This window comes from Trachurus trachurus, assembly GCF_905171665.1.
Source record: "Trachurus trachurus genome assembly, chromosome: 18".
Classification (NCBI taxonomy): domain Eukaryota; kingdom Metazoa; phylum Chordata; class Actinopteri; order Carangiformes; family Carangidae; genus Trachurus; species Trachurus trachurus.
The window spans coordinates 260,045-272,182 of record NC_139909.1 but is presented as its reverse complement, the minus strand read 5'-3'; the positions used below and the strand labels follow the sequence as shown (position 1 = coordinate 272,182).

At 42.4% G+C, this 12,138-nt stretch overlaps 1 protein-coding gene across 1 annotated transcript; it reads right to left on the bottom strand.

Moving 5' to 3' along the window:
* Nucleotides 1–303: 303 nt before the first annotated feature.
* On the bottom strand, nt 304–11,682 carry LOC311002162 (mamu class II histocompatibility antigen, DR alpha chain-like). Its single transcript, XM_083993424.1, has 4 exons — nt 11,560–11,682; nt 10,993–11,241; nt 913–1,197; nt 304–555 (listed from the first exon to the last, which is right to left on the bottom strand). Exons 1-4 carry the CDS (start codon nt 11,618–11,620, stop codon nt 434–436), a joined length of 717 nt encoding a protein of 238 aa, XP_083849550.1. The 5' UTR covers nt 11,621–11,682; the 3' UTR covers nt 304–433.
* Between the last annotated feature and the right edge of the window lie 456 nt (nt 11,683–12,138).

Here is a 12,138-nt window from a genome sequence, read left to right as displayed (position 1 = left end):
GTTTTGGTCTGAGTTAAGCTTGTGTGTGTGTTAAAGAAGTTAAAACTATTCAAATGTGTTAAATGTTTGAATTTTGTTTCAAAAGAACAAGAAACATGTCGACTGTACAGTCCACACACACTGATGTCATGTTGTGTTCCTGTGTGAAGAGCTTTGGAAACTTGGTTGGAGCAACTAGAAAAACTGTGACAAAATATCCACAATAATCAATAACTCATTAAACACACTCATGGTTTGTACTTTTATTTAGAAAGTTTATTGCAGCAGATACAGACAGAACATCTGGATTAGAGGTTTAACGATGAAGATGATGAAGATATGATGAAGATGATGATGTCCATCAGGTCATATACAGGTGATCACAGGAGGAGAGCAGGTTAAAGCTGATAGGACAATATACAGGGACAACCATGACATCATCAGCCACAGCCAATCAGCTGCACTCGTTCCCTTTGATGAGGAAGAAGGTTCCAGCAGCCACGCCCAGCAGACCCACGGTCAGACCCAGTCCACAGAAGACAGCTGGTCCAACAGCTGGCTGCTGCACCTCCACATCTGGAGACACAGAGAGAGACATGTTAGAGACACACACAGCTGGCTGCTGCACCTCCACATCTGGAGACACAGAGAGACATGTTAGAGACACACACAGCTGGCTGCTGCACCTCCACATCTGGAGACACAGAGAGAGACATGTTAGAGACACACACAGCTGGCTGCTGCACCTCCACATCTGGAGACACAGAGAGACATGTTAGAGACACACACAGCTGGCTGCTGCACCTCCACATCTGGAGACACAGAGAGAGACATGTTAGAGACACACACAGCTGGCTGCTGCACCTCCACATCTGGAGACACAGAGAGACACATGTTAGAGACACATCTGGAGACAGACAGACAGAGCCTCACCCCAGAAGCGGGTCAGCGGTTGGTCCAGAGCCAGATGTGTGACGGTGCAGCCGTACGTGTCTCCCAGCTGTGGGACGACGTCCAGCCTGGACGTCTGTCTGAAGGAAGCGTCACTGTTGGGATACGGAACGTTGATGCTGGATCCTTCAGTCACGTTCTGTCCGTTCTTGGTCCAGTGGACGAGGACAGGAGCAGGATAGAAGCCGGTCACATGACACAGCAGAGTGTTCTTCTGGCCCAGCTCCACCTTGTCCCGGTTGTAGACAACTGGACTGGACGGAGGCTCTGAGACACAGAGACACAGAGACACAGAGACACAGAGACTCAGAGACACAGAGACTCAGAGACTCAGAAACACAGAGACACAGAGACTCAGAGACACAGAGACTCAGAGACTCAGATTGACGCAGCTGGACACAGGTGTTCAACTAGAAAAAGATAGCATTTCCTGCAGAAAATGCGTGTGAATGCTGAAAACAGCTGAACGCTATTGCTGAATGAGCTGAAGAAATTGTTGAAACAATGCTGAGTTAGCTGAAGAAACTGCTTAGGCAATGTTGAAAAAGGCTCAAGCTAAAACATAAGTAGGGTATGTCTTACTATGGGCGGAAGAAAGAAAGAAAGAAAGAAAGAAAGAAAGAAAGAAAGAAAGAAAGAAAGAAGCAAAAATGCATAGAAAGGGGGTAGATGAAAGAAAGGAGAAAAGGAGACAGAGAGGGTGATAATAGATAGAAAGTGGTAGATAGAGATAGAGGGAGTAGAAAGAAAGAAGTAAAAAGCCAGAGAGGGATAGAAAGAAAGAAAGAAAGAAAGAAAGAAAGAAAGAAAGAAAGAAAGAAAGAAAGAAAGAAAGAAAGAAAGAAAGAAAGAAAGAAAGAAAAAGACAGAGAAAGGGGGTAGAAAGAAAGAGGGGGATAGATAGAAAGAAAGTAAAAGTAAAAGTACAAAGACAAAGAAATGGGGTAGATAGAAAGAAATAAAGAAAGAGAGAAAGAAAGGCAGACAGAGGGGGATGACGGATAGAAAGAGATGGATGGATAGATGCATGGATGGATGGATGGATGGATAGATAGATAGATACAGAAACTTGACACATGTTAAAAGCTGCATCTTCTGTCAGTCTGATTTATCATGTGTGTGTGTGGGGCTGTGTTTAAAAACATCTTAACGAGAGGCCAGGCTGCACCTGCACTGTTCTATTTATAGACGTTGATAACGAGCTGGCCACTACAGCTGGACCAACTGCACACAGAGTCATGACCATCTGGGCAAGGAGAAATGTTTATAAGGCGGGGCGGTGTTTAGCTCAGTTGGTAGAGCACCCGCCCCATGTGTTGAGGCTATAGTCCTCACTGCAGGCGGCCCCGGTTCGAATCCCGCGTCGCACGGCCCTATCCTGCATGTCAATCCCCCCATCTCTGCCTCCCATTTCCTGTCACACTCTCAACTGTCCTATCGAATAAAGGCATGAAAAGCCAAAAAATATACTTAAACAAAAAAAATGTTTGTAGGGCAAAAACTTTTCTTGGACTCGCGAGTTAGAAAAAGGGGTCATTTCTGCTTTTCTCAAAAAATCAGCTCCTACTTTTGTATTGAAGTCAATGAGCCACTGGAGCGGGTCTAGCTGCACAAAGAGGCTCTGTAATAAAATTCTGTAAGTCTGTCTGCTGTTTTGAGCACATCACATGAGACAGGACAAGTGTGGCTACAAACGGTGAGGAAATCATGTGTCTAGAGTTTAATTTGTGGCCGTGCTGACAGTTTAGCCAGAAAAAATCCAGAAGGCTCTCTCCCACTCTAACAATGATGTCACGCACTCTAAGCTCGGCTCGTTAGACGCAATACACACCCATTATAAAGCTGGATTTTGTCAAAAAATGTAATGATTTTAAAACTGCCAAATATCAGATACTGTTGAAGATATCAATAAGCTGAGTCATAGAGGAACACTTAAAAAGTTTGTCTACAGCTTAGAATTTGAATGAAGTCTCTAGCTGAAAGTATGCTGAAGCTTTAGAGGCTGAAAGAAGTAAGAAGATTTGAAGTGTTTGAAGACTGATCCAATGCATTCTCTATGGGACGAAAAAAATCAGAAATAGTTGAATATTGCAAAAAGTATGAATATTTGAAAAGAGAAAAGTCATTCCGATAATGTCCAGTAAAGCTGCACAACTTGATATTTTAATTGTTGAAATAGCACAAAGTATGAAGGACTAGTTGAAGACCAAAAAAGGGAAGAAGAACTCGAAATAAGTATAAAGAAAATGGCCAAACAGAAGAACAACAGCGTTCACACAAATAAAAAAAGAGAATAAAGAAAAATGGCTGAACTGAACAAGCAAAAAGACAACACAACACCAACAGGTACAACAATGGTTACAGGGGATGCGGAGAGTTGGGAGGAGAGTATGGGGGGGTGAGGTGATTAGGGATGGGGAGGTTGTAGGCTTGTGAGAAGAGGTAGGTTTTCAGACGGGATTTGAATAAGAGGAGCGTGGGAGAGTCGCGAACAGGTTGGGGGAGGGAGTTCCAAAGTCGGGGTGCTGATCTGGAGAAGGTTGGGGGTTGTAAGAATAATATGTTTTTAAAAAATGGCAGAGAGGAATAACAATCAGCAACTAGAAAAAGATAGCATTTCCTGCAGAAAATGCGTGTGAATGCTGAAAGCAGCTGAACGCTGTTGCTGAAGAAATGCTGAATGAGCTGAAGAAATTGTTGAATCAATGCTAAATTAGTTGAAGAAACTGCCAAAGCAATGTTGAAAAGGCTAATGCTAAAGCTGAAACATATAACTTGTAGTATGAGATGAATGCTTTTTTAAAGGTAAAAAGCAGTAGAAATGCTAAAGGGAGAAGAAAACATTGAAATCCTGCCTGTTTAAATGTAATGGTTGAATAGTTGAAATCTGCAGCTAACCTAACAGGAAGGTAAACTGATGAACCAGCGCTAACATAGCCGAAGCAATGGCTGAGAATATATTTAAAAGTAGAAGATGTAAGATTTTGTATGAAATGGCTGGAAATTACTTGATTTGTTGAAGAGGATGATGAAGACACGAAAAGTTTGAAAAATTCCTGAATTTGAAAAAAAAAGTGAATACCTACTGAAATGCATTGTAAACTGACAGCAGAAGAACATTGTTGAAGAATATAGATCGAGCATTAGCTGAGGAGTAGAACATGTAAACAGCCGGTTTAATGGTGTGAAATGGTTGAGAAGAGCCTCAGTAGTTTAGGATAAGTGTAAAACAATGTGTTCAACATGACCAAAATGGGGAAATGTGTATTTTCAGTTTAAATAGCTAAAGAACAAAATTAACATCAACGTCAATCTTGTAAATCTGCTGAAGGATTCTGTAGCAATGCTACAATGGTTCGAAGAAAGAAGAAAAAGAGAGAGAGGGGGATGATAGATAGAAAGAGGTAGATAGAGATAGAGAGGGAAAGAAAGAAAGAAAGAAAGAAAGAAAGAAAGAAAGAAAGAAGTTAAAATACAGATGAAGGGGTAGAAGAAAGAAAGAAGAAAAAGAGAGAAAAAAGAGACAGAGGGTTTGAAAGAAAGACATAGATAGATAGATAGATAGATAGATAGATAGATAGATAGATAGATAGATAGATAGATAGATAGATAGATAGATAGATAGATAGATAGATAGATAGATAGATAGATAGATAGACTTGACACATGTTAAAAGCTGCATCCTATGCCCTAAGCTCCACCTGTGTGTGTGTGTGTGTGTGTGTGTGTGTGTGTGTGTGTGTGTGTGTGTGTGTGTGTGTGTGTGTGTGTGTGTGTGTGTGTGTGTGTGTGTGTGTGTGTGCATTGGACTTAGAAAGTAAAATAGATAAGCACCACACAGAGCAGAGCAGTGAGATTTGAGCTCGGTGCAGCTCCTGAACAACAGCCAAAGAGAACCGTACCTCTTATCAGAGTGTGGTAGAGACCAGAGATGGGGACTCGAGTTTGCGACTCGAACTCGAGTCGCACTTAAGTTGCACCCACAGAGACTTCAGACTTGACTTGGACTCGTGCCCAAAAGACTTCAGACTCGACTCGGACTCGTGTTTTGGGACTCGAAAAAAAAGAGAAAAGGCCAGTGCAGAGGGACAGAGCAGCCTTGATTCTTTCTTGACTCAGAACAGTTTCCTTTAAAGGAAAGCTTTCATTGTGTGTTTTCTTCATATTACATTGCAATATCCTGTTTAAAGTGATCATATAATAAACAACTAATCAATACTGTATAGATAAAGGAGTGATAATAACCTACAGTAAATGCTTTGAATTTCTTAGATATAGCTGTGCAGTATCCTTAGTAGGCCGGATAGCAGCAGATGATAGAAGGGTCATTACAACCAGAAGAGACAGGAGACTTTTATTTTTTAGAGACTTGAGACTTGACTTGGACTCGTGACCAAAGACTTGGGACTTGATGAAGTCTCACCCCTCAAAGACTTGAGACTTGACTCGGACTCGTGACCAAAGACTTGAGACTTGACTTGGACTTGCAAAAAAAGACTTGTGAACATCTCTGGTAGAGACTGACTGGTTCAAAATCCCTTCCTGAGCGTGGTGATGTGCATTAAATGTTTGTAGGGCAAAAACTTTTCTCACAGTCGCAAGTTAGAAAAGGCAACCCAACCTTTCCTCCTTTTATCAAAATATAAATAAATTAAGAAATATAATGAAAATTACAAATTAGGGCGGGATCGGCGGGGGGGGGCAGGGAAGAGAAGGGGGGGGGGGGGGGGGGGGGAAGCCTCCCCTTAGTGGGCAGACCCCCTCCCAAGGGCCTGGGAGTTGCCTTGACTGGGATAGGCTCAGTGAAGATATGCAGTGGACCAGCACCCACCTCTGGGTTTGGCTGCGGTCCAAGGCACAATCACCCAAATTTAAATCAAAGATGGGGGAAAAAAAGAGGGGAAAGAGAGAGGAAGGTGAATAGAGGAAAAATAAGGGGAGGTGAAATGGGAGATCCTCTCACTGCTGCCCTGTGGGTCTCCTAGTGGGGTTCCCGGCTGGGCTCCGGGGCGGGACGCGGCGGGCCCCTGCTTGCCCTCCTTCCGGCGGCGCGGCCTGACCTCACCTCTCATTGCAACTTATCACTATCATGAAAATTATTCTACACAAATGAAAATGATTACATGCATCTCTTTTACAAATTATAATTTTTTTTTTTTTTTTTTGTCCCTTTATTTTCAGTCTTATTTCATTATTATATACATGTATTGGTCCTTTCTCTTATTATCTATTCATTATCCCTAATATTATCATTATCTGTTTATTTTCTTTATTATTAATACTGTCACTATTACCGTATTCTATACCATATTGTATACAAGTAATAGCACTCCACTTACCTCTCATCCACGCACACGCACACACACACACATACACCTAACACTACATTCATGTATCAACGTGGCATGTCTTTTCCTGTTGTTGTCTGTACTTATGTCAATTGACCCTTTGTCAAGGCCCCGCCCCCCACGGTTACTGTTGCTAGGTTGGACAAACAATGGTCACGGAAGGGTTAACTCCCATTGGAAACCATTGAAAATTAGGCAGATTTAAATTGCTTGTAAGGAAAATTTGAATTAACTTATACATCAGAAAAATAGTGTCCGTGATAGAGGACAGACGTAGCTCAATAGCGATTGAACGGGCATTACCTGACTTTTGCGAAAAATGGGGAAAAATCATTGTTTTGGTCACTCACTAGCTTGTAGCTAACGACGCTAGCTAACGTTAGCTACAAGCTAACGCTTAATCTCCGCCGATCTCCTGTTTTTCCTTGTAAAACTTCACAAAGTTCAAAAGACATTAGCAGCGGTAATGTTACGTTTGCTAGATAACTTTGAAGGTATTAGATCTTCTCTGTCTATGAACACGACCAGAGAGTGGAGTGGAGAATGAATGAGCTTCAATAGCACTTCAGTACAGCCAGGGAAAAACAGGCTCACTTCTCATGAGGACTGCACAACAACAAACAAAACTATGCAATTAACCCCTGACCTATGCCTAGAGCTCCCCCTAGTGGACCACCCCCAAACCCTATTATTAAGCTCAACTAAATACATAACAGAAGGTTAAAGTAATATGTATACAGTGGGAGTAGCCTACATAGGCTAAGTATGATTATTATTAAAAACATTATATAAGCCATTGCCATTAAAGCTAATAAACAAGGTAAACAAACAAACAATGCTAAAAAAAAAAAAAAAAAAAAATCTGTCAGTCTCTCTGGTTTTTTGAGCACATGCAGAGATCGAGGATGAGCTTGTCTACAAAAAGTGGAGAAAATTATGTGTCTAGAGTGTAATTTGTGGCCGTGCTGACAGGTTAGAGAGAAAAGTGTGAGAGGATTTTTAGACCCTCTCTCACTCTAGCTCAGTGCTTCTCAAAGTGTGGGGCGCGCCCCACTGGTGGGGAACGGAGGCATGACAGGTGGGGCGCGACAAACGGGAGGGAATTTTCAATTTCATGTAAATGCTATTGACAACAAAGATAATTCACTCTAAACAAAACAGCCACACACAAACAAAGTAATAATGGATAGCTAAAATTATTAAAAAGCATTAGGAGACCGGGGGAAAAAATGTAACCTGGAACTAAAGTGCAAAAACAATGATTGACGTTGGGATGTTAATTGCAGCGGGACAACAAGGTAGCAGCAGCAGCAGGAGCAGCAGCAGCAGCAGAGAATTTCTAATAGAGACTGGCTCTGGTAGCAGGCTGCCGGGTTCACACCGGACGCCGAAGCACCGCGAATAGCGCGGAACAGAGACCGCTTCCCTTCGGTGCTCAAGTACCGATCGTGTAGTTCAGACCAGTGGTGGAAGTCGCGCCCTAATCGGTTCGGCATCTGGTCAGTTTTGTGCGCGAGCCGCGTCAATCTTGGCAGGAAGTCACACATGAAACAACGAGAGAATCCGGTCAATTGTCAAAATGAAGCACCCTTCCCAAATAAAACATAGCGATTGACAAATGCGAACATTTTTTCGTGCGTTTTATAGCTTATGTCAGACTCGAGAGAGATGAAAACACACGCACGCGCGCACACACACACACTTCTCAGCTCAACATTGAGCATGACTTGAGGCAGTTTCAAGCCTGCAACCCCGAGGATGTGCAGTGCAAAACAGGCACATTGCAGCCACTAATGCAGGGAAAGTTCACTTGTTCATGTTTTTGTTTTTTGCACAGATTGCAAATGAAACACTGTTTCATTATTTGACTACTGTAGCCTACTTTTACTTTTCGTTTTTGATCTGCACTTCTCTTTTTGAACTTTGTGTTATTTCATTTTTTTGATTTTTACTCATGAAATATGACTGATATACTTAGTGCTAGTAAGTTCAATACATTTGAAGTAATTTTTGTTGGGGCGACAGGGGGAAGTGGGGCTTGAAAATCCCCACTTGTTAAAAGTGGGGAATGACGAAAAAAAGTTTGAGAACCACTGCTCTAGCTGATGATGTCACCCACTCTAACCCTGAACATTCCGTGCCATTGATTCCCATGTTAAACTTGAATTTTGTCAGAAATTTTAATGATTTTAAAACTGCCAAATATCTGAAACTGTTGAAGATATCAATAAGCTGAGATATAGCTAAATAGGTTAAAGGTTTGTGATCAGTTTAAAAGTTGAATGAAGTCTGTAGCTGAAAGTATGCTAAAGCTATAGAGGCTGAAAGAAGCAGAAGATTTGAAGAGTTTGAAGACTGTTTCAATTCATTTCCTATGGGAGAAAAATTGCAGAAAAAGTTAAATATTTTAAAAAGTATTCATGGGTTGCAGTGACGTCACGTCGAAGGGACCGCCGCCATATTTGTGTCCGATTTGACAGGTCTCCTCATATGACAGCATGCAAACCGCAGGATGGAAATGACAGTTTCTTGACAAAATGACAGGGTTTCATACATCCTGTCTGGGTTTATATCTCTATAACAACAGACTAACTCTATATTATCACACTTATTACACAGTTTATGAATTAATTCATTCATTAGAGACGTAATGTTGATCAAAGTCCGAAGTCCGGTCACTTCTCCGCTGTTTGCTCCTCACCCTCCTCTCGGTCGACTCGTGTGTAGTTGTTTTCAACGAGCTTTTGATAATCAATCAGTAGATTGATGAATTATCATGTAAATGTTACGATGTGCGCATTTATGTCGTCCTGTCTGTCATAAGAGATTACGATACGGGACGCGTTTGTGGTGGCACAGACACAGCTGGTCACAGCTGTGACACTGCGCTGGCCCGTCCGCTCTGTCCGCTCTGATCGCAGGTTTGGTTCCAGCAGCGGTGAGGGAGGCAGAGAGCCTCCACTCTCCCTCTAACCAGCTACAAGTCATTTTTCTAACATCACAATTAGTCTGAAGCTGGTAAAAATGAAACACAAGGTAAAAATCCTTGATAGTTCTTCTGCCCTGCTCCGCTGATCAGAGCGGCGTCCCTAGCAACGGCCCGTTTTAATTAGCAACGGTCTGTTATACAGAAATAAAAGACCCTAAATGCAGAATCAGTGAGTAATTAATAAGAAAGTAATCAAAATGCAGAAAGTGAATCCCCTCTTTTTGTGAGACTTGTCACAGCCCACGCTGCACTGATAGACTGCCTGCAGTCAACCATTTATTCCGCCTATAACTTTACGTCTTTTGGGATGGAATAAAACTGCAGTCCGGGGTTTCTTTGGCGACTGCTATCACAGTCAACAGCACAATATAATCCTGGCATCTTTCAAATAACGTCAATTTTCGGTCTCTTGCTGATTTCCTCCTACTACTCCACTTGTTCTGGTAACGTGATATGCTGTGATCTGTGCCCATGTAACGGAGTTAAAAGATAATTTGATTCCACTTGCCATAAAAACTCACCACACAACACAAAAACTTGTTTTTCCTATGGTAATTAAATGCATCACCCCTGCGGATTAGGGTCGTGCACCCCGGGGGGTAGCCGCAGTCGGAGATGCTGTTTCCCTGGTAGGTGTACAAGCTACGAGCTCCGCTATTGTTTCATATTAATTACTTTAATTTCAATGCTAAGGGGTGGTTTAAGTTGTATTTCTTAAGCATATAGCTCCCAAACGGTCAAGCATGTCCTTTTCCATATAAAGTTGACGGTGTTTTTCTTTTATTGCTGTTTACAACATGGCTATGGTTACATGTGGTAGCTAACCTGCACTTTCCTTTCGTTTTACATTTTTCAGCCGTGTATGTGTGTGTGTGAGAAAAGAAGAGCTGGACTGACTGTAAATGTGGATTTCTCTGCCAGGTACGCTTTGTGTTATTTTATGTTAGTTTTGAGAATGTTTAGGCAGTCGGAGATGCTGTTTCCCTGCCGTGTATGTGTGTGTGTGTGAGAAAAGAAGAGCTGGACTGACTGTAAATGTGGATTTCTCTGCCAGGTCAGTCCATGTGTGCACAATAAACGGCGAGGTTGCCAACGGTGAAAGTCTGACTCGTATGTTAAAACTACACAACGCAAGGATGAGTACCAAAACCGCTACACCCAGATTGCCCTGATTCGGACCTATGATTCGGACACAAATATGGCGGCGCAGAAACACAGTGACGTCATGTGAATCTAATGAATAAATAGTTGAAAAGAGAAAAATAATAGCAGGATTGTCCAGAGAAAACTGCACGTTTTGATATATGAATTGTTAAAATAGCACAAAGTATGAAGGAGCTGAAAACTGCAGAAAAAGAGCGGAAGACCTTGAATAATAAGTTTAAAGATTTGAATAACAATAGAGTGAATGCCTTCAGCATTCACACTAATAATGAATGCTTTCAGCATTCACACTAATAATAAGTTTAAACAAAATGGCCGAACAGAATAACAATAGTGGGAATGCTTTCAGCATTCACACTAAGTTTAAACAAAATGGCCGAACAGAATAACAATAGTGGGAATGCTTTCAGCATTCACACTAATCAGTCGAAAGCATTCCAACAATAAGTTGATCGACTGAATCAATAATAATGAACTGATAATTTCTACATATTAATGAGCTCATTAACTGAAGTGACTCATTAACTGAAGTGACTCAGTGAGAATCAGATCAGACTTTACCATTGGTCAGTGGAATGTTCTTCATGACATCAAGGAGGATCTTCAGGTTTGATCTGCAGACCTGTTGATTGCCCTCAGCATTATCATAAGTTCCCTCCGGGTAGCTGATATGATCAATGAAACTGGGCTGAGGCTCCACTCCCTCCTTGTTGACGAAGTCTGCAACCCAGACCTCTTCTCCATCCAGAGCGTACACCTCCTCTCCATCAGTGTCTGAACATCCATTGACTTGAATGTTCACATGGACACCTGGACAGACAAGACCTGGGTCACTGACCGTCTGTAGTTGTCTCAGTGTCAGTAGTTGTGTCAGTAGCTGTCTCAGTGTCAGTAGCTGTCTCAGTGTCAGTAGTTGTATCAGTAGCTGTGTCAGTAGCGGTTGTCAGTAGTCGTGTCAGTAGTTGTGTCAGTAGTCGTGTCAGTAGTCGTGTCAGTAGTTGTGTCAGTAGTTGTCAGTAGTCGTGTCAGTAGCTGTCTCAGTGTCAGTAGTTGTCAGTAGTCGTGTCAGTAGTTGTGTCAGTAGTTGTCAGTAGTTGTCAGTAGTTGTGTCAGTAGCTCTTTACTCACCGTCAGCACAGACACAGACGACACAGCCGAGGAAGAGGAGCAGCTCCGACACCTTCATCATGGTCTTCGTCAGTAGTTCACTGACACAGTCTGAGCGTCTGTTGACCTGAGAGACGACTGACAGCAACTGACAGCGAGTCCGGCAGCAGCTCGGTCTTAGAGTCCCAGCAGCCAATCACAGAGCAGAGAGCAGGTGATGTCATCAGTGTCCGGGTAGAGGAGGCAGCAGCTGAAGAGAAACTTTCTGCAGACGCTGCGTTCAAGTGCTGCAGGAAAACTCAGTGTGGTCACAGTGACAGAGTCAGAGCTGCTGCTGAGCACCAGAGGAGAGCGTGGTGAAGTCCTACTGGAACACAAGCACCTGAACGCACCATGGGCTCAAACACAGGGGAGTTCACTCTTACTGTAACGGGACAATGAGGAGTTTGTATTTGGTTATGAAAAAGTCTCATATTAATGTGGATGAATCTTCGTTACTATGTAGAGAATTTTGGGGTTAGGGTTAGGGTTAGGGTCAGGACAAATTCCTCTCCACTGTTTATCTCCCTCAAGCCTCGAAAGCACAAAGGGAACTGTTAA

Bases quoted from the DNA above. Each gene is read 5' to 3' on its own strand.
- LOC311002162 (XM_083993424.1), bottom strand. From the start codon at position 11,620: ATGATGAAGGTGTCGGAGCTGCTCCTCTTCCTCGGCTGTGTCGTCTGT. The intron at 11,242-11,559 runs GTGAGTAAAGAG...TTGTCTGTCCAG, and splicing joins CGTCTGTGTCTGTGCTGACG to GTGTCCATGTGAACATTCAA. The intron at 1,198-10,992 runs GTAAAGTCTGAT...TCTGTGTCTCAG, and splicing joins GAACATTCCACTGACCAATG to AGCCTCCGTCCAGTCCAGTT.